A 20,154-nucleotide genomic window follows, 5' to 3' on the forward strand; every position below is an offset into this window, starting at 1 on the left:
TTTCAGGTTGGCAGGCTGTAACTAGTGGGATATCACAAGGATCAGTGCTTGGGCCCCAGCTATTCACAATCTACATCAATGATTTGGATGATGGGACCAAATGTAATATTTCCAAGTTTGCTGACGACTCGAAATTAGTTGGGATTGTGAGTTGTGAGGAGGATGCAAAGAGGCTTCAAGGCGATTTAGACAAGTTGAGAGAGTGGGCAAATACATGGCAGATGCAGTATGACATGGATAAATGTGAAGTTATCCACTTCGGTAGGAAAAACAGAAAGGCAGAGTATTATTTAATTAAATGGTGATAGATTGGGAAATGCTGATGTACAGAGGGACCTGGGTACAGAGGGAGGCTTCAGGGGGATATAGACAGGCCAAGTCTTTTTTGCACCTTCTCCAGTGTCTCTACTTTTTGTAATATGGAGACCAAAACTGTTCACACTATTCCAAGTGTGGTCTAACTAAGTTTCAATACCAGTTTAACATAACTTCTCTGCTGTTAAATTCTATCCCTTTAGAAATGAGCCCCAGTGCTTGGTTTGCTTATTTTATGGCCTTATTAACCTGCATTGTTACTATTAGTGATTTGTGTATCTGGACCCCGAGATCACTTTGCTCCTCTACCCCATTTAGACTCTTAATTTCCAAGTAGTATGTGGCCTCCTCATTCTTCCTACCAAAATACACCACCTCACACTTATCTATATTGATATTCATTTGTCAATTACACACCCATTCTGCAAAGGTATTAATATATTCTTGTATTTTGTCACAGTGTTCCTCAGTATTAACTTTATCCTCCAACTTGGTGCCAACAACAAATTTTGAAATTGTTCTTCTGATTCCTGAGTACAAATCGTTTATGTAAACAGTGGGCCCAGCCTGTGAAACACCACTTCCCACCTTTTGCCAGTCTGAGTAGCTACTCCTAACCCCTACTCTCTGTTTTCTGTTTTGTAACCAGCTTGCTATCCATAACAGTATGTAAGATCTAGAAGATGACCAAGGTCAGGCCGTGTGGAGTGAAGGGCCAGGCAGAAGAATGGATGGAAAGATGGCTACAAAACAGGAATCAGAGGGTTGGAGTTAAGGGAAGTTGGGAGCCATCTTTCCATCGCATTTATGTGTGTGGCTGTATACGACATAGGATGCAAGGAGGCTTCAAGGGGATATAGACAGGCTAAGTGAGTAGCAAAAATATGGCAAATGAAATATAACACGGAGAAATGTGAAGTTATCCACTTTGGTAGGAAAATAGAAAAACAGTATTTTTTAAATGGTAAGAGATTGGGAAATGTTGGTGTTCAGAGGGACCTTGGTGTCCTTGTACACGAATCACTGAAAGTTAACATGCAGGTACAACAAGCAATCAGGAAAGCAAATGGTATGTTGGCCTTTATTACAAGAGGATTTGAGTATAAGAGTAAAGATGTCTTACTGCAATTATATAGGGCCCTGGTGAGACCATACCTGGAGTATTGTGTACAGTTTTGGTCTCCTTACCTAAGGAAGGATATACTTGCCATAGAGGGAGTGCAGCAAAGGTTCACCAGACTGGTTCCTGGGATGAGAGGGTTGTCCTATGAGGAGAGGTTGAGTAGACTAGGCCTATATTCTCTAGAGTTTAGAAGAATGAGAGGTGATTTCATTGAAACGTACAAAATTCTTACAGGGCTTGACAGAGTAGATGCAGGGAGGATGTTTCCTCTGTCTGGGGAGTCTAGAACCAGGGGTCACAGTCTCAGAATAAGGGATCGGCCATTTAGAAAGAAAAAGAAAGACTTGCATTTATATAGCGACTTTCATGACCACCAGACGTCTCAAAGCGCTTTACAGCCAATGAAGTACTTTTGGAGTGTAGGCACTGTTGTAATGTAGGAAATGTGGCAGACAATTTGCGCACCGCAAGCTCCCACAAACAGCAATGTGATCATAACCAGATAATCTGTTTTTTGTGTTATGTTGATTGAGGGATAAATATTGGCCAGGACACCGGGGATAACTCCCCTGCTCGCCTTTGAAATAGTGCCATGGGATCTTTTACGTCCACCTGAGAGAGCAGACGGGGCCTCGATTTAACATCTCATCTGAAAGACGGCCACTCTGACAGTGCCGCACTCTCTCAGCACTGCACTGGAGGGTTAGCCTAGATTGATGTGCTCAAGTCCCTGGAGTGGGACGTGAACCCACAACCTTTGACCCAGAGACAAGCTGCCAACTGAGCCACAGCTGACTGATGAGAAGAAACTTCTTCACTCCGAGGGCGGTGAATCTTTGGAATTCTCCACCCCAGAGGGCTGTGGAGGCTCAGTCGTGGAGTATATTCAAGACACAGATCGATAGATTTTTGAATATTAAGGGAATCAAGGGATATGGGGATAGTTCAGGAAAGTGGAGATGAGGTAGAAGATCAGCCAGGATCTTATTGAATGGCGGAGCAGGCTGGAACGACAAAATGGCCGACTCCTGCTTAGAAACATAGAAGGCAGGAGTTGGCCATTCGGCCCCTCGAGCCTGCTCCGCCATTTAATGAGATCATGGCTGATCATCCAAATTCAGTACCCTGTCCCTGCCTTCTCCCCATATCCCTTGATCCCTTTAGCCTCAAGAAATATATCTAACTCCTTCTTGAATATATTGAATGAATTGGCCTCCACCGCCCTCTGGCAGAGAATTCCACAGGTTCACCACTCTCTGGGTGAAGAAATTCCTCCACATCTCAGTCCTAAATGGCTTACCCGTTATCTTTAGACTGTGACCCCTGGTTCTGGACTCCCCGACCATCGGCAACATCCTTCCTGCATCGAGTCTGTCTAGTCCTGTTAGAATTTTATAAGTTTCAATGAGATCCCCTCTCATTCTTCTAAACTCTAGCGAATATAAGTCTAATCGACCCAATTTCTCCTCATATGTAATTCCTGCCATCCCAGCAATCAGTCTGGTGAATCTTCGCTGCACACCCTCCATGGCAAGAACATCCTTCCTCAGATAAGGTGACCAAAACTGCACACAATACTCCAGATGTGGTCTCACCAAGGCCCTGTACAACTGCAGCAAGACATCCTTGCTCCTGTACTCAAATCCTCTCGCTACGAAGGCCAACATACCATTTGCCTTCTTAACCGCCTGCTGCACCTGCATGCTTACCTTCAGCGACTGGTGCACAAGGACACCCAGGTCTCGTTGCACTTCCCCTTCTCCCAATCTATTGCCGTTCAGATAATCTGCCTTCCTGTTTTTGCCACCAAAGTGGATAACCTCGCATTTATCCACATTATATTGCATCTGCCAAACATGTGCCCAATAACCCAACCTGTCCAAATCATACTGGAGTTTCTCAGCATCCTCCTCACAGCACACACACCCACCCAGCTTTGTGTCGTCTGCAAACTTGGAGATATTACATCTAGTTCCCTTGTCTAGATCATTAATATATATTGTGAATAGCTGGGGTCCTAGCACCGATCCCTGCGGTACCCCACTAGTCACTGCCTGCCACTCGGAAAAAGAGCCGTTTATTCCAAATCTTTGCTTCCTGTCTGCCTGCTTCCTGTCTGCCAGCCAGTTCTCTATCCAAGTCAGTACCTTGCCCCCAATCCCATGTGTTTTAACTTTACATGCTAATCTCTTATGTGGGACCTTATCGAAAGCCTTCTCAAACTCCAAATACACCACATCCACTGGTTCTCCCTTATCTATTCTACCAGTTACAGCCTCAAAAAATTCCAGTAGATTAGTCAAGCACGATTTACCTTTTGTAAATCCATGTTGACTTTGTCCGATCCTGTCACTGTTTTCCAAGTGCTCTGCTATTACATCTTTTATAATGGACTCTAGCATTTTTCCGACTACCGATGTCAGGCTTACCAGTCTGTAATTCCCCGTTTTCTCTCTATCACCTTTTTTGAATAGTGGGGTAACATTAGCTACCCTCCAATCCATGGGAACTGTTCCAGAATCTATAGAATTTTGGAAGATGACCAGCAATGCATCTACTATTTCTAGGGCCACTTCCTTAAGTACCCTAGGCTGTAGATTATCAGGCCCTGGGGATTTATCGGCCTTCAATCCCGTCAATTTCCCGAACACCATTTCCTTAAAAATACTGATTTCATTCAGTTCCTCCCTCTCATTAGACCCTATGTTCCCTGACATCTCTGGGAGGTTATTTGTGTCCTCCTTTTGTGAAGACAGAACCAAAGTATGTAATTAATTGGTCAGCCATTTCTTTGTTCCCCATTATTAATTCCCCTGATTCTGACTGCAAGGGACCTATGCTTGACTTCACCAATCTTTTTCTCTTCACATATCTATAGAAGCTTTTACAGTCAGTTTTTATGTTCCTTGCAGGCTTACACTCATACTCTATTTTCCCCCTCTTAATTAATCCCTTTGTCCTGAATCCTAAACTGCTCCCAATCCTCAGGTTTGCTGCATTTTCTGGCCAATTTATATGTCCTCTCCTTGGATCTTATGCTATCCCTAATTTCCCTTGTTATCCACGGTTGAGTCACCTTTTTTGTTTTATTTTTATGCCAAACAGGGATGAAAAAATTCTGTCGTTCATCCATGCGATCTTTAAATGTTTGCCATTGTTTATCCACCGTCAACCCTTTAAGTAACATTCCCCAATCCATCCTACCCAACTCGCGCCTCATACCGTCATAGTTTCCTTTATTTAAATTCAGGACCCTAGTCTCTGAGTCAAATACTTCACTCTTCATCTTAATGAAGAATTCTATCATATTATGATTGCTCCGCCCCAAGGGGCCTCGCACAACAAGATTGCTAATTAATCCTTTCTAATTACATAATACCTAGTCTAAGATGGCCTGATCTCTAGTTGGTTCCTCGACATATTGCTCCAGGAAACCATCCCGTATACACTCCAGGAATTCCTCCTGCACAGTATTGTTACTAAATTGGTTAGCCCAATCTATATGTAGATTAAAGTCACCCATGATAACTGCTGTGCCCTTACTGCACGCGTCTCTAATTTCCCGTCTAATGCCATCCCCAACCTCGGCATTACTGTTTGGAGGCCTATATACCACTCCCACTAACGTTTTCTGTCCCTTGGTATTTCTCAGCTCTACCCATACAGATTCCACATCATCAGATCTAATATCCTTCCTTACTATTGTGTTAATCTCCTCTTTAACCAGCAATGCTACCCCACCTCCTTTTCGCCTGTCTTTTCTGAATATTGAATACCCCTGGATGTTGAGTTCCCAGTCTTGGCCACCCTGGAGCCATGTTTCTGTAATCCCAATCATATCCTATCCGTTTACCTCTATTTGCACAGCTAATACATCCACCTTTATTATGAATGCTCCTCGCATTAAGACACACAGCCTTCAGGATTGTTTTTTTTAACACTCAGACCTTTTTAGAATTATTATTTACTGTAGCCATATTTGATTTAAACCCTTGATTCCTCTGCCACTTTTGCTTTTCTCCTTCCTGTCTTTTGCTTCTATCCTTGTTTCCCTTTCTGCTGTCTTGCTGCACAGGTTCCCAACCCCCTGCCATTTTAGTTTAAACCCTCCCCAACAGCACTAGCAAACACTCCCCCTAGGACATCAGTCCTGGTCCTGCCCAGGTGCAAACCGTCCAGTTTTTACTGGTCCCACCTCCCCCAGAACCAGTTCCAATGTCCCAGAAATTTGAATCCCTCCCACTTGCACCATTCTTCTAGCCACGTATTCATCTGAAATATCCTTCTATTTGTACTCTGACTAGCACGTGGCACTGGTAGCAATCCTGAGATTACTACCTTTTGAGGTCCTATTTTTTAATTTACCTCCTAACTCCATATATTCAGTTTTTAGGATCTCATCCTGGTTTTTACCTATATCGTTGGTACCTATATGCACCACGACAACTGTCTGTTCACCTTCCCCCTCCAGAGTGCTCTGCAGCTGCTCCGAGACATCCTTGACCCTTGCACCAGGGAGGCAACATACCATCCTGGAGTCTCGTTTGCAGCTGCAGAAATGCCTATCTATTCCCCTTACAATAGAATCCCCTATCACTATAGCTCTCCTGCTCTTTTTCCTCCCGTCCTGTGCAGCAGAACCACCCACGGTGCCAGGAAGTTGGCTGCTGCTGCCTTCCCCCGATAAGCCATCTCCCTCAACAATATCCAAATTGGTATATCTGTTTGAGAGGGGGATGGCCACAGGGGACCCCTGCACTACCTGATTCGGCCTCAACTGGAGTATTGTGCCCAATTCTGGGCATTGCACTTTATGAAGGATGTGAAGGCCTTAGAGAGGGTGCAGAAATGGTTCCAGGGATGAGGGACTTCAGTTATGTGGATAGACTGGAGAAACCTTAGAGCAGAGAAGGTTGAGACGAGATTTGATAGAGATGCTCAAAATCATGAGGGTTCTGGACAGAGTAGATAGAAGGAAACTGTTCCTATTGGCGGAAGGGTTGAGAACCAGAGGACACAGATTTAAGGTGATTGGCAGAAGAACCAAAGGCGACATGAGGAAAAACTTTTTTACGCAGCGAGTGGTTAGGATCTGGAATGCACTGCCTGAAAGGGTGGTGGAGGCAGATTCAATCACGGCTTTCAAAAGGGAATTGGATAAGTACCTGAAGTAAAGAAATTTGCAGGGTTGCGGGGAGTGGGACGAGCTGAAGTGGTCTCGTAGAGAGCCGGCACGGGCTCGACGGGCCGAATGGCCTCCTTCTGTGCTGTAACCATTCTATGATTCTATAAAATATTAAAAAGTTTGTTCCACAGAAGCACGGGGTTTATCTGCTTTTATTGATGAATTTAAAAAGTCTCTTAAAACCTGAGCCAGTGTGTTGTGAGACAAAGAGCCTTGTGTCCAATAAGGGGAATAAAGGCCCACAGCCTCCCCTGGCCCCGGGCCCTGAACAAGGGACTGGAGAAACTCGCTGCCCTGCGGATCAGACAATCAGCCGGCGCTAGTCCCGCCCCTCGGGCTCCCCAATTGGTTGGAGGACCCGCCGCCGCCTCGCTCCTCCAGCCCTGCCCCGCTTGCTCCCTATTGGTCGGAAGCTCCCGTCAATCAGGCAGTGGGCCCGGGTCACGTGTCCCCGAGGAGATCACGTGCACCGTCCAACTGACGCTGCTCGGTCCAGGGCCTCGCGGACTCTCAGGTTTTTATATTTCTCTTTGTTCTCTCCCGATCCACCCCTCCCCCCCGACCCCGCGCGATTCTCCACCCAATTGGAGCGGAGAAAACTCACTTTACGTCACCGATCGCGACTCTGGAACCGACACCAAGGCCTTTCCCCAGAATGCCCCGCGCCGACTCCATCCGACAGGAGCTGAGTGCGCAGGCGCAGCTCCGAGTGGGGGAGGGGTTTGGTGTCCTCTTGGCATGCGCAGTTATTACACTTGGCGACCGGGAGGGGTCGCTGTGCCGGACTCGGCCCAAACCGCCGACCTGCCTGCGCATGCGTGAACTCTCGGCTGTCAATCAACCGTCAGCCAGCAGAGGTCGCTGGTGTGACCAGTGAAGAAAGAAAGACTTGCATTTATTTAGCGCCTTTCACCACCACTGGACGTCCCAAAGCGCTTTACAGCCAGTGAAGTACTGTTTGAAGTGTCGTCACTGTTGTAATGTAGGAAACGCAGCAGCCAATTAGCACACAGCAAGCTCCCACAAACAGCAATCTGATAATTTATCATTTTGTTATGTTAATTGAGGGATAACCATAGAAACATAGAAGATAGGAGCAGGAGTAGGCCATTCAGCCCCTCGAGCCTGCTCCGCCATTCAATGAGATCATGGCTGATCATCCAAACTCAGTACCCTGTCCCTGCCTTCTCCCCATATCCCTTGATCCCTTTAGCCTTAAGAAATATATCTAACTCCTTCTTCAATATATTTAACGATTTGGCCTCCATCGCCTTCTGTGGTAGAGAATTCCACAGGTTCACCACTCTCTGGGTGAAGAAATTCCTCCACATTTCTGTCCTAACTGGCTTACCCCTTATCCTTAGACTGTGACCCCTGGTTCTGTACTCCCCGACCATCAGGAACATCCTGCATCTAGTCTGTCTAGTCCTGTTAGAATTTTATAAGTTTCAATGAGATCCCCTCTCATTCTTTTAAACTCCAGCGAGAATAAGCCCAGTTGACCCAATCTCTCCTCATACATCATTCCTGCCATCCCAGGTACCAGTCTGGTGAATCTTCGCTGCACTCCCTCCATGGCAAGAACATCCTTCCTCAGATAAGGTGACCAAAACTGCACACAATACTCAAGGTGTGAACTCACCAAGGCCCTGTACAACTGCAGCAAGACGTCCTTGCTCCTGTACTCGAACCCTCTCGCTACGAAGACCAACATACCATTTGCCTTCTTAACCGCCTGCTGCACCTGCATGCTTACCTTCAGCAACTAGTGCACAAGGACACCCAGGTCTCACTGCACTTCCCCTTCTCCCAATCTATTGCCGTTCAGATAATAATCTGCCTTCCTGTTTTTGCCGCCAAAGTGGATAACCTCGCATTTATCCACATTGGGCAGATGCATCTGCCCAATCACCCAACCTGTCCAAATCATCCTGGAGTTTCTCGGCATCCTCCTCACAGCACACACGCCCACCCAGCTTTCTGTCGTCTGCAAACTTGGAGATATTACATCTAGTTCCCTCGTCTAGATCATTTATATATATATATATTGTGACTAGCTGGGGTCCTAGGACCGATCCCACTAGTGACTGCCTGCCACTTGGAAAATGACCCGTTTATTCCAACTCTTTGCTTCCTGTCTGCCAATCAGTTCTCTATCTAAGTCAGTACCTTGCCCCCAATCCCATGTGCCTTAACTTTACATGCTAATCTCTTAAGCGGGACCTTATCGAAAGCCTTCTGAAAGTCCAAATGCACCACATCCACTGGTTCTCCCTTATCTATTCTACCAGTTACATCCTCAAAAAATTCCAGTAGATTAGTCAAGCACGATTTACCTTTTGTAAATCCATATTGACTTTGTCCAATCCTGTCACTGTTTCCCAAGTGTTCTGCTATTACATCTTTTATAATGGACTCTAGCATTTTCCCCACTACCGATGTCCGGCTTACTGGTCTATAATTCCCCGTTTTCTCTCTACCATTTGACAGTCCCGCCATCCCAGGAATCGATCTCGTTGAACCTTCGTTGCACTCCCTCTATGGCAAGAATATTCTTCCTTAGGTAAGGAGACCAAAATTGTACACAGTCCTCCAGGTGTCGTCTCACCAAGACCCTATATAATTGGAGTAAGACTTCTTTACTCCTGTACTCAAATCCTCTTGTAATGTCAATCAACCATTAGCTAGAAGAGGTCGCTGGTGAGACCAGTGAAGAAAGAAAGACTTGCATTTCTAAAGCGCCTTTCACCACTACCAGACATCCCAAAGTGTTTTACAGCCAATGAAGTACTTTTGAAGTGTAGTCACTGTTATAATGTAGGAAACGCAGCAGTCAATTAGCGCACAGCAAGCTCCCACAAACAGCAATGTGATAATGACCAGATAATCTATCTTTTTATGTTGATTGAGAGATAAACATTGGCTAGGAGACTGGGGATAACTGCCCTGCTCTTTCCCACATTACAACAGTGACTACTTCATTGTAGTACTTCATTGGCTGTAAAGCACTTCAAGACGTCTGGTGGTCATGAAAGGCACTATATAAATGCAAGTCTTTCTTTCTTGAAATAGTGTCATGGGATCTTTTATATCCACCTGAGAGCAGACGGGGCCTTAGTTTAACGTCTCATCCAAAAGATGGCACCTCCGACAGTGCAGCACTCCCTCAGCAGTGCACTGGAGTGTCGGCCTAGATTTTTGTGCTCAAGTCTCTGGAGTGGGACTTGAACCCACAACTTTCTGACTCCGAGGCGAGAGTGCTACCAACTGAGCCCAGGCTGACACTAAAGAACAAGCTAGGCTGACACTAAAGAACAAGCTGTTCTGACGAAGGGTTATCGACCTGAAACGTTAACTCTGTTTCTCTCTCCACAGATGCTGCCTGACCTGCTGAGTATTTCCAGCATTTTCTGTTTTTATTAAAGAAACGAGGGAGTGATTGCTGACAGGAAGAATGTTGGGTCGTCCTGCGCATGCGCACCTCCCTGGCGGCTGAGGTGAAACACCGACTCGCCCCCACCTGAGCCGCGCTCGCATACCAGATGTTGCGGTTCCGCATGCGCACCCGATGTTCCAACCGTAGGGTTTTATGCGCTGAGCGTGCGCATTGCAGACCGATTGGGACAGGCGATTGTGGAGCAGGAGGGAGAGCGCGGGGCCCATGAGCACATGCGCGGGACTCAGTCAACAGAGCGCTTTCTGGAGCGCGGGGGCTTGTGGGTATTACAGCCGCCATTACTGCTGATCCTTTCAACCAACCTGTGCAGCAGCTGGAGCCTGAAAATCAGCTTCACTGCCCCTGGGTTCGGAAAGAGGAAAATTAAACAACAGTTTGCCTCTGATCCTTTTCTGATCTCAATTTACAGGGTTATAGAAGTGGAGCAGTTACAGGCGGGAAGCTCACACCAAACATCACGTCAAGATCTGACAGAGTTGCTCGATTCATCTGGACCTGAATATCATCGGCCTTTGCACATGGAAGGAGAAAGCAGCGATCGCAGCGATGACAAACCGCACACGTGTTCAATGTGTGGACGCGGATTCAGCCAATCGCCTGACCTGACGAGACACATGCACCGTCACATCGGGGAGAAACCGGGTAAAGGTGGGGACGGCGGGAAGGGATTCAGTTCCCCGTCTGCATTGGAGGTTCAACGACGCAGTCACACCAGGGACCGTCCGTTCACCTGCTCCGTGTGTGGAAAGGGATTTGTTTGTTCATCCCACCTGCAAACACACCAGCGATTTCACACTGGGGAGAGACCATTTAACTGTCCTGACTGTTGGAAGAGTTTTATAAGCCCTGCGGCTCTGGTGCGACACCAGCTTGCTCACACTGATGAGAGACCATTTCAATGTCCTGACTGTGGGAAGAGCTTTAAAAGCCCTGGGGAGCTGAAGCAACACCAGCTTGTTCACACTGATGACAGGCCATTTAAATGTTCTGACTGTGGGAAGAGCTTTAAAAGGTCCGGGGATCTGAAGGGACACCAGCGAGTTCACACTGGAGAGAGACCATTCACCTGCTCCGTGTGTGGGAAGGGATTCGCTCTGTCATACCACCTGCTGATACACCAGCGAGTTCACACTGACGAGAGACCCTTTAAATGTTCTGACTGTGGGAAGAGCTTTAAAAGCTCCGGGGCGCTGAAGACACACCAGCACCTACACACTGGGGAGAGACCGTTCACCTGCTCCGAATGTGGGAAGGGATTCACTGAATCATCCACCCTGCAGACACACCAGCTTGTTCACACTGACGAGAGACCCTTTAAATGTTCTGAGTGTGGGAAGAGTTTTAAAAGCCGCCGGATGCTCTCACAACACCAGCGAGTTCACACTGGGGAGAGGCCGTTCACCTGCTCCGAATGTGGGAAAGGATTCACTCAGTCATCCCACCTGCTGGTACATCAGCGAGTTCACACTGACGAGAGACCATTCACCTGCTCTGAATGTGGGAAGGGATTCACTGAGTCATCCCACCTGCTGTCACACCAGCTTGTTCACACTGACGAGAGACCCTTTACATGTTCTGACTGTGGGAAGAGCTTTAAAAGCTCCGGGGAGCTGAAGCGACACCTGCACACTGGGGAGAGGCCATTCACCTGCTCAGAGTGTGGGAAGGGATTCGCTCGGTCATCCACCCTGCTGGTACACCAGCGAGTTCACACTGACGAGAGACCGTTTAAATGTTCTGACTGTGGGAAGAGATTTAAAAGCTCCGAGAAGCTGAAGAGACATCGGCTCCTCCACACTGGGGAGAGACCGTTCATCTGCTCCGTGTGTGAGAAGGGATTCAATCAGTCATCCACCCTGCTGGAACACCAGCTTGTTCACACTGACGAGAGACCGTTTAAATGTTCTGACTGTGGGAAGAGCTTTAAAAGCTCTAAGAACCTTAAGGGACACCAGCGTGTTCACACTGATCATCGAATCTAACAGCACAGAAGGTGGTGATTCAGCCCATCGTGTCTGTGCCGGCTCTTTGAAAGAGCTGTCCAATTTAGTCCCAAACCCCAGCTTTATCCCCAGAACTCTGCAAACTAGTCCTCTTCAAGGACATGTCCAATTACCGTTTGAAAGTTCCTGTGGAACCTGATTCCAGCATCCTTTCAGATGGTGCGTTCCAGATCTTAACAACCCTCTGTGTGAAAACAATTCTCCTCATTCCCCTCTAGTTCTTTTAGCAACTATTTTAAATCTGTGACCTTCGGTTACCGACCCACTTGCCAGAGTGAACAGTTTCTCCCTACTTGCTCGATCAAGACCCCTCATCGTTTTGAACACCTCTATTCGGTCTCCTCTTAACCTTCTCTGCTCTAAGGGGAACAATCCCAGCTTCTCCAATCTCCACATAACTGAAGTCCCTCATCCCTGGTACCATCCTGGTCAACCTCCTCTGCACCCTCTCCAAGGCCTTGACATCCTTCCTAAAGTGTGGTGCCCAGAACTGTACACAAGACTCCAGCTGAGGCCAAACCCCTGGTTAGACCACACCTGGAGTACTGTGAGCAGTTCTGGGCACCACACCTTAGGAAGGATATATTGACCTTGGAGGGAGTGCAGCGTAGGTTTACCAGAATGATACCCAGACTCCAAGGGTTAAGTTACGGGGAGAGATTACACAAATTAGGGTTGTATTCCCTGGAATTTAGAAGGTTAAGGTGTGATCTGATCGAAGTTTTCAGGATATTAAGGGGAACAGATAGGGTAGATAGAGAGAAACTATTTCCGCTGGTTGGGGATTCTAGGACTAGGGGCATAGTCTAAAAATTAGAGCCAGACCTTTCAGGAGTGAAATTAGGAAACACTTCTACACACAAAGCGTGGTAGAAGTTTGGAACTCTCTTCCGCAAACGGCAATTGATGCGAGATCAATTGTTAATTTTAAATCTGAGATTGATAGGTTTTTGTTACCCAAAGGTATTAAGGGATATGGGCCAAAGGCGGGTGTATGGAGTTAGGTCGCAGATCAGCCGTGATCTCATTGAATGGCGGAACAGGCTCGAGGGGCTGAATGGCCTCCTCCTGTCCTATGTTCCTAACTAGTGATTTGTAAAGGTTTAGTGTAACTTCCTTGTTTTTGTATTCAATGGCCCTATTTACAAAGCCAAGTATCCCATACACTTTCTGAACCGCCTCACCAACTTGCCGCGGCACTTTCAAAGATTTGTGAATATGGACCCCCAGGTCCCTCTGCTCTTGCACCCCCTCAAAATAGTCCCATTTAGATTATACGGCCTCTCCCTGTTGTTTCTCCCAAAGTGCATCACTTCACACTTATCCTCATTTAATTTCATCTGCCTTGTGTCTGCTCATTTCACAGTCTGTCTCTGTCCTCCTGAAGTCTGCTACTACTATGCTCACTATTTACTACGTTGCCAAGTTTTGTATCATCCGTAAACTTCAAACTTGTACACCTATACCCAAGTCCAGGTCAGTTATATATAACAAGAAAAGCAATGGTCCTAATCCCAACCCCTGGGGGAGCCCACTGCATACTTCCCTCCAGTCAGGAAAAACATCCCTCAGCACTGCTCACTGTCTCCTCTCCCTTAGCCAATTATATACCCAAATTACCATCATCCCTTTAATTCCCTGTGCTTCTATTTTCCGAGTATGTCTCTTGTGTGGTATTTTATCAAATGCCTTTTAAAAGTCCATATATACAACATCAACTGCACTACCTTCATCAACCCTCTGTTACTTCATCAAAGAACTCAGTCGGGTTAGTCAGACACGATTTACCTTTAACAAATCCACACTGGCTGCCCCTTATTAACCAATGCTTCTCCAAGTGAGAATTAATTTTGTCCTTGACAGTGGTCTCTAGTCGTTCACCCACCACTGACATTAGACTGATTGGCCTGTAGTTACCAGGTTTATCCCTCTCCCCTTTTTTAAACAGGGTGTAACATTTGCAATCCTCCAGTCTTCTGGCACCACTCCCATATATCTGAGGGAGATTGAAAGATTGTGGTCAGAGCTTCTGCTGTCTCCATCCTAGCTTCCCTCAGCAATCTAGGATGCATCCCATCTGGACCGGGTGACTTGTTAACTTTGAGTGATGACAACCTATTTAGCACCTCCTTTCTATCCATTTTTATCCAATTTCTCTACTCCCCCCTCCTCTACTGCGACATTAACTTCATCCTCTTCTTTTGTGAAGACAGATGCTAAGTACTCATTCAGTACCTCAGTCAGGCCCTCTGCCTCCGTATGATGAGCTCCTATTTGGTCCCTAATCGGCCCCACCATTCCTTTAACTATCCTTTTACTTTTCATATGTTTATAGAAGATTTTTGGATTCTCTTTTATGTTACCCCCTAATCTTTTCTCATATTGTCTCTTTGCCCTTCTTATATCCTGTTTCAATTTCCCCCGCACTCTCTGTATTCTGCCTGGTTTTTGACTGTATTCTGCACCTGACATTTGTCGTAAACCTCCCTTTTTCTGTTTTATTCTAACCTCAATATCCTTTCTCATCCAGGGAGATCTATCTTTGGATGCCCCATCTTTCCTCCATATGGGAATATGCTTGGATTGAACACCATCGGATGTTCCCGATGGTTGGGGAGTCCAGAACCAGGGGTCACAGTCTAAGGATAAGGGGTAAGCCATTTAGGACAGAGATGAGGAGGAATTTCTTCACCCAGAGAGTGGTGAACCTGTGGAATTCTTTACCACAGAAGGCAGTTGAGGCCAATTCGTTAAATATATTCAAGAAGGAGTTGGATATATTTCTTAAGGCTAAAGGGATATGGGGAGAAAGCAGGGAGAGGGTACTGAATTTGGATGATCAGCCATGATCTCATTTAATGGCGGAGCAGGCTCGACGGGCCGAATGGCCTACTCCTGCTCCTATCTTTGTTTCTATGTTTACCTGAACTATCTCAGCCTTGAAGGCCTGCCATTGGTCATTCACTGTTTTCCTGGACAATCTTTGTTTCCAGTCCACCTGAGCTCAATCACTTCTCAAATCACTGAAACTGGCTCTCTTCCAGCTGGGTATTTTCACCGTTGATTTTTCTTTGTCCCTTTCCATAACAACTTTAAACCTAATGATATTGTGATCACTGTTAACCAGATCCCTCCTGCCCCAGAACCGATGAGAGACCCTTTAAATGTTCTGACTGTGTAAAGAGGTTTCAGAGTTCATCCAACCTGCTGAGTCACCAGCGAGTTCACACAGATCCTCAAAGAAAGGAAGATGTTTTAGAAAGGCTGGCGACACTAAAAGTTCGCAGCCATCTCAGAGTAGTGACCCTTTAATTACAATCTCACAGAACAAGGAGAATCACTGTCCCTTTAACTACCACAAATCCCTGTGTGGAGTAGAGGGGGAGATACAGTCTGTCCCAGTAACTGTCGCAGAACAGAATTAGCGACCCTGTCCCATAAGGGCTTGACCCTCCCCCACTCCCTGCTTTTCAAGTGTCGCATCCTTAAAATTCTCATCCTTGTTTACAAATCCCTCTGTGGCCTCGCCCCTCCCTATCTTTGTAATCTCTTCCAGCCCCACAACACCCCGAGGTCCCTGCGCTCCTCTAATTCCGGCCTCTTGAGCATCCCCGATTTTAATCGCTCCACCATTGGTGGCCGTGCCTTCAGTTGCCTGGGCCCTAAGCTCTGGAATTCCTTCCCTAAACATCTCCATCTCTCTCCCTCTCTCTCCTTCTTTAAGATGCTCCTTAAAACCTACTTCTTTGACCAGGCTTTTGGTCATGTGCCCGAATATCTCCTTATGTGGCTCGGTGTCAAATTTTGTTTTATAACGATCCTGTGAACAGCCTTGGGATGTTTTACTACATTAAAGGCGCTTTATAAATACAAGTGGTTGTTGTTGTTTCCTGAAACTAATAATAAATTCCCCAGAGGGAAAAAAACTTGTACTTTTACTCCCAAATATTAAAAAGTTTGTTCTACAGAAGCACGAGGTTTATCTGCTTTTATTCATGAATTTTAAAAGCTTATAGTAAAACCTGAGCCAGTGTGTTGTGAGACAAAGAGCCTTGTGTCCAATAAGGGGAATAAAGGCCCACAGCCTCCCCTGGCCCCGGGCCCTGAACAAGGGATTGGAGAAACAACAGAAAATGCTGGAAAAACTCAGCAGGCCAGGCAACATCCGTGGAGAGAGAAATAGAGTCAACATTTCAGGTCGAAACCCTTTGTCAGGACTGAAAAAACAAAGGAAATGAAACCGATTAAAAGGCCAGTTTGGGGGCTGGGAAATGGGGATGAAAGAACAAAAGAGAAGTGAAGAGACATCAAGAGGTATTCAAACCGAGACGAGATGGTGATCGGACTAGTGGAGACAAAATACGGCTCTAGATTAGGTGTGAGATGTGCTGGCAGAATGAGGGACAGCTGCCATGTGGGAGAGAGAACAAGGCGGAAGGGCACAAAACAAAGGAAGGTTAAAAAATATATGTAAATGTAATAGGGGCCGAGGTTATGATCTGAAATTGTTGAACTCGATATTGAGTCCGGAAGGCTGTAAAGTGCCTAATCGGAAGATGAGGTGCTGTTCCTCGAGCTTACGGTGAGCTTCTGTGGAACAATACAAGAGCCCGAGTGCGGTGAGGTTTGAGTGGGAATGGGGCGGTGAATTAAAATGACAGGCGACCGGAAGCTCGGGGTTACCCTTACGGACTGAACGGAGGTGTTCCGCAAAACGGTCACTCAATCTGCATTTGGTCTCCTCAATGCAGAGGAGACCACATCGTGAGCAGCGAATACAGTATACTAGATTGCAAGAAGTACAAGTAAATCGCTGTGTCACCTGGAAGGGGTGTTTGGGGCCCTGGACAGTGGGAAGGGGGGAGGTATAAGGGCAGGTGTTGCATCTCCTGCGCTTGCACGGGAAGGTGCCAGGGGAAGGGGTGCTGGGGGTGATAGAGGAGTGGACTAGGGTGTCTCGGAGGGAGCGGTCCCTACAGAATGCTGAAAGGGGAGGGGAGGATGCGTTTGGTGGTGGGACCACGTTGGAGGTGGTGGAAATGGTGGAGGATGATCAGTTGAATGTGGAGGCTGGTGGGGTGAAAGGTGAGGACAAGGGGCACCCTATCATGGTTCCGGGAGGGAGGGGCAGGGGTGAGGGCAGAAGTGTGGGAGATAGAACGGACCTGGTTGAGGGCCATGTCAACCACGGTAGAGGGGAATCCACGGTTGAGGAAAAAGGAAGACGTGGATAAATGTGAGGTTATCCACTTTGGTGGCAAAAACAGGAAGGCAGATTATTATTTGAATGGCAATAGATTGGGAGAAGGGGAAGTGCAAAGAGACCTGGGTGTTATTGTGCACCAGTCGCTGAAGGTAAGCATGCAGGTGCAGCAGGTGGTTAAGAAGGCAAATGGTATGTTGGCCTTCGTAGCAAGAGGGTTCGAGTACAGGAACAAGGATGTCTTGCTACAGTTGTCCAGGGCCTTGGTGAGACCGCATCTTGAGTATTGTGTGCAGTTTTGGTCGCCTTACCTGAGGAAGGACATTCTTGCCATGGAAGGAGTGCAGCGAAGATTCACCAGGCTGATACCTGGGATGGCAGGAATGACATATGAGGAGAGATTGTGTCAATTGGGATTATACTTGCTGGAGTTTAGAAGATTGAGAGGGGATCTCATCGAAACCTATAAAATTCTGTCAGGCCTGGACAGACTAGATGCAGGAAGGATGTTTATGATGGCCGGGGAGTCCAGAACCAGGGGTCATAGTCTAAGGATAAGGGGTAAGCCATTTAGGACTGAAATGAGGAATTTCTTCACCCAGAGAGTGGTGAACCTGTGGAATTCTCTGCCACAGAGGGCGGTGGAGGCCAGTTCATTAAATATATTCAAAAAAGAGTTGGATATATTTCTTCAGGCTAAAGGGATCAAGGGATATGGGGAGAAGGCAGGGACAGGGTACTGAATTTGGATGACCAGCCATGATCTTATTGAATGGCGGAGCAGGCTCGAAGGGCCGAATGGCCTGCTCCTGCTCCTATCTTCTATGTTTCTATGTCGGAAGCACTGGCGTGGAAGGTGGCATCATTGGAGCAGATGCGGCGGAGAGGAAGAAACTGGGAGAATGGAATAGAGTCCTTACAGGAGGCAGCGTGGGAGGAAGTGTAGTCCTCCAGGTAGCTGTGGGAGTCAGTGGGCTTGTAGTGAATGTGGGTCAATAACCTATTCCCAGAGATGGAGACGGAGAAGTCGAGGAAGGGAAGGGAAGAGTCGGAGATGGACCATGTGAAGGTGAGGGAAGGGTGGAAATTGGAGGCAAATTGAATGAAATTGTCTAGTTCAGGGCGAGAGCAGGAACCGACACCGATACAGTCATCAATGTACCGGAAAAAGAGGTGAGGGAGGGGACCTGAGTAGGATTGGAACAGTGTTCCACATATCCCACGAAAAGGCAGGCATAGCTAGGACCCATGCGAGTACCCATAGCAACACCTTTGATTTGGAGGAAATAAGTGGAGTCAAAGGAGAAGTTGTTCAATGTGAGAACAAGTTCAGCCAGGCGGAGGAGGAGGGTGGTGGTGGATGGGGACTGGTCGGGCCTCTGTTCAAGGAAGAAGTGGAGTGCCCCCAGGCCATCCTGGTGGGGGATGGAGGTGTAGAGGGATTGTACGTCCATGGTGAAAAGGAAGTGGTTGGGGCCAGGAAACTGGAAATTGTTAAAGTGATGGAGGGCGTCAGAAGAGTCGCAGATGTAGTTGGGAAGAGACTGGACAAGGGGAGGAAAAAATAGAGTCGAGATGGGAAGAGATAAGTTCCGTGGGGCAAGAACAGGCTGAAACAATGGGTCTACCAGGGCAGTCCTGTTTGTGGATCTTGGGAAGGAGGTAGAAGCGGGCTGTGCGGGGTTGGGGAACTATGAGGTTGGTGGCCGTGGGGGGAAGATCTCCAGAGGAGATGAGGTCAGTGACCGTCTTGGAAACTGTGGCTTGATGTTCGGTAGTGGGGTCATGGTCCAGGTGAAGGTAGGAGGAGGTGTCGGAGAGTTGGCGTTCAGCTTCCGCTAGGTAGAGGTTGTTTCGCCAAACAACAACAGCACCACCCTTGTCAGCGGGTTTAATGACAATGTCGGGTTGGATCTAAGAGAATGGAGTGCTGCAAGTTCAGAGGGAGGTAGGTTGCAGTGAGTGAGGGCAGCAGAGAAATGGAGACGGCCGATGTCGCGGCGGCAGTTAGCAATGAAAAGATCTAGAGAGGGTAAGAGGCCAGGGGGAGGGGTCCAGGTAGAACGGGAATTCTGAAAGCAGGAGAAAGGGTCAGCCGTGTGGGGGGAAGACTCCTGGCCAAAGAAGTGGGCATGGAGGTGAAGGCGGCGGAAAAAGAGTTCAGCATCATGCCGAGCTCGAAATTCATTGAGGTAGGGACGTAAGGGGATGAAGTTCAGGCCTTTGCTGAGGACTGATCGTTCGGGGTCAGAGAGGGGAAGGTCAGAGGGGATAGTGAAAACACAGCAGGGGGTGAGATTGGGAGACGGGGAGCGTCAGAAGAACGTGAAGGGGAAGAAGGTTCCGGAGGGGCGTTGTTGTTCAAGAGTTGATGAAGCTTGCGATCCTTGACATCAACAAAAAACATTTTTTCTTCCTTTCTGAAGTGTCAGATGAGTCGAAGGATGAAATGGAACTGTGGACCCGGACAGCTTTGAGATAGAGTGTGAGGGTGCTGCTGAAGAGAGAGGTCGAGAGTGTTCATGTGGCGCCGCATGGCGTTGAGGGTGGATCTTAAGATGCGGCGAGAGCAGTAGTTCGAGGAACGATGAATATCTTGGAGATATTTGTAATCCTGGGTGGATCCGAAACACGAAGGGTGGAAGTTTAGTTGGAATCCATGTTGAATAAGTCGGAACCGGAGACAGTTGCTGAGGAAAGAGATGTGGCTGTGAAACCGAGTCTTGGCAGATACCTGATCAAACACGAGAAGGGAAACTGAAAGCAATGAAGATGAACAAGGTTGAAGAGACAAACGGAAATCCCATCGAAGAGAAGAGCAGAACTTCTTCAAGGTGGGCATTCCTGGAAGAGAAGTGGCAGTGAACC

General features: G+C 47.3%; 1 protein-coding gene across 1 annotated transcript; it reads left to right on the plus strand.

Annotated features, from left to right (window-relative positions):
* Nucleotides 1-3,062: 3,062 nt before the first annotated feature.
* On the plus strand, nt 3,063-12,596 carry LOC147118991 (uncharacterized). The gene has a single exon (XM_085984732.1). The coding sequence runs from the start codon at nt 10,293-10,295 to the stop codon at nt 12,060-12,062; it is 1,770 nt and encodes a 589-aa protein (XP_085840858.1). The 5' UTR covers nt 3,063-10,292; the 3' UTR covers nt 12,063-12,596.
* The last annotated feature ends 7,558 nt before the right edge of the window (nt 12,597-20,154 follow it).

This window comes from Somniosus microcephalus, chromosome 4, assembly GCF_052327205.1.
Source record: "Somniosus microcephalus isolate GS21.2 chromosome 4, FLI_Smic_1.0, whole genome shotgun sequence".
NCBI lineage: Eukaryota > Metazoa > Chordata > Chondrichthyes > Squaliformes > Somniosidae > Somniosus > Somniosus microcephalus.

Excerpts from the sequence above, each read along its gene's own strand:
- LOC147118991 (XM_085984732.1), top strand. The coding sequence starts at position 10,293 with ATGCGCGGGACTCAGTCAACAGAGCGCTTTCTGGAGCGCGGGGGCTTG.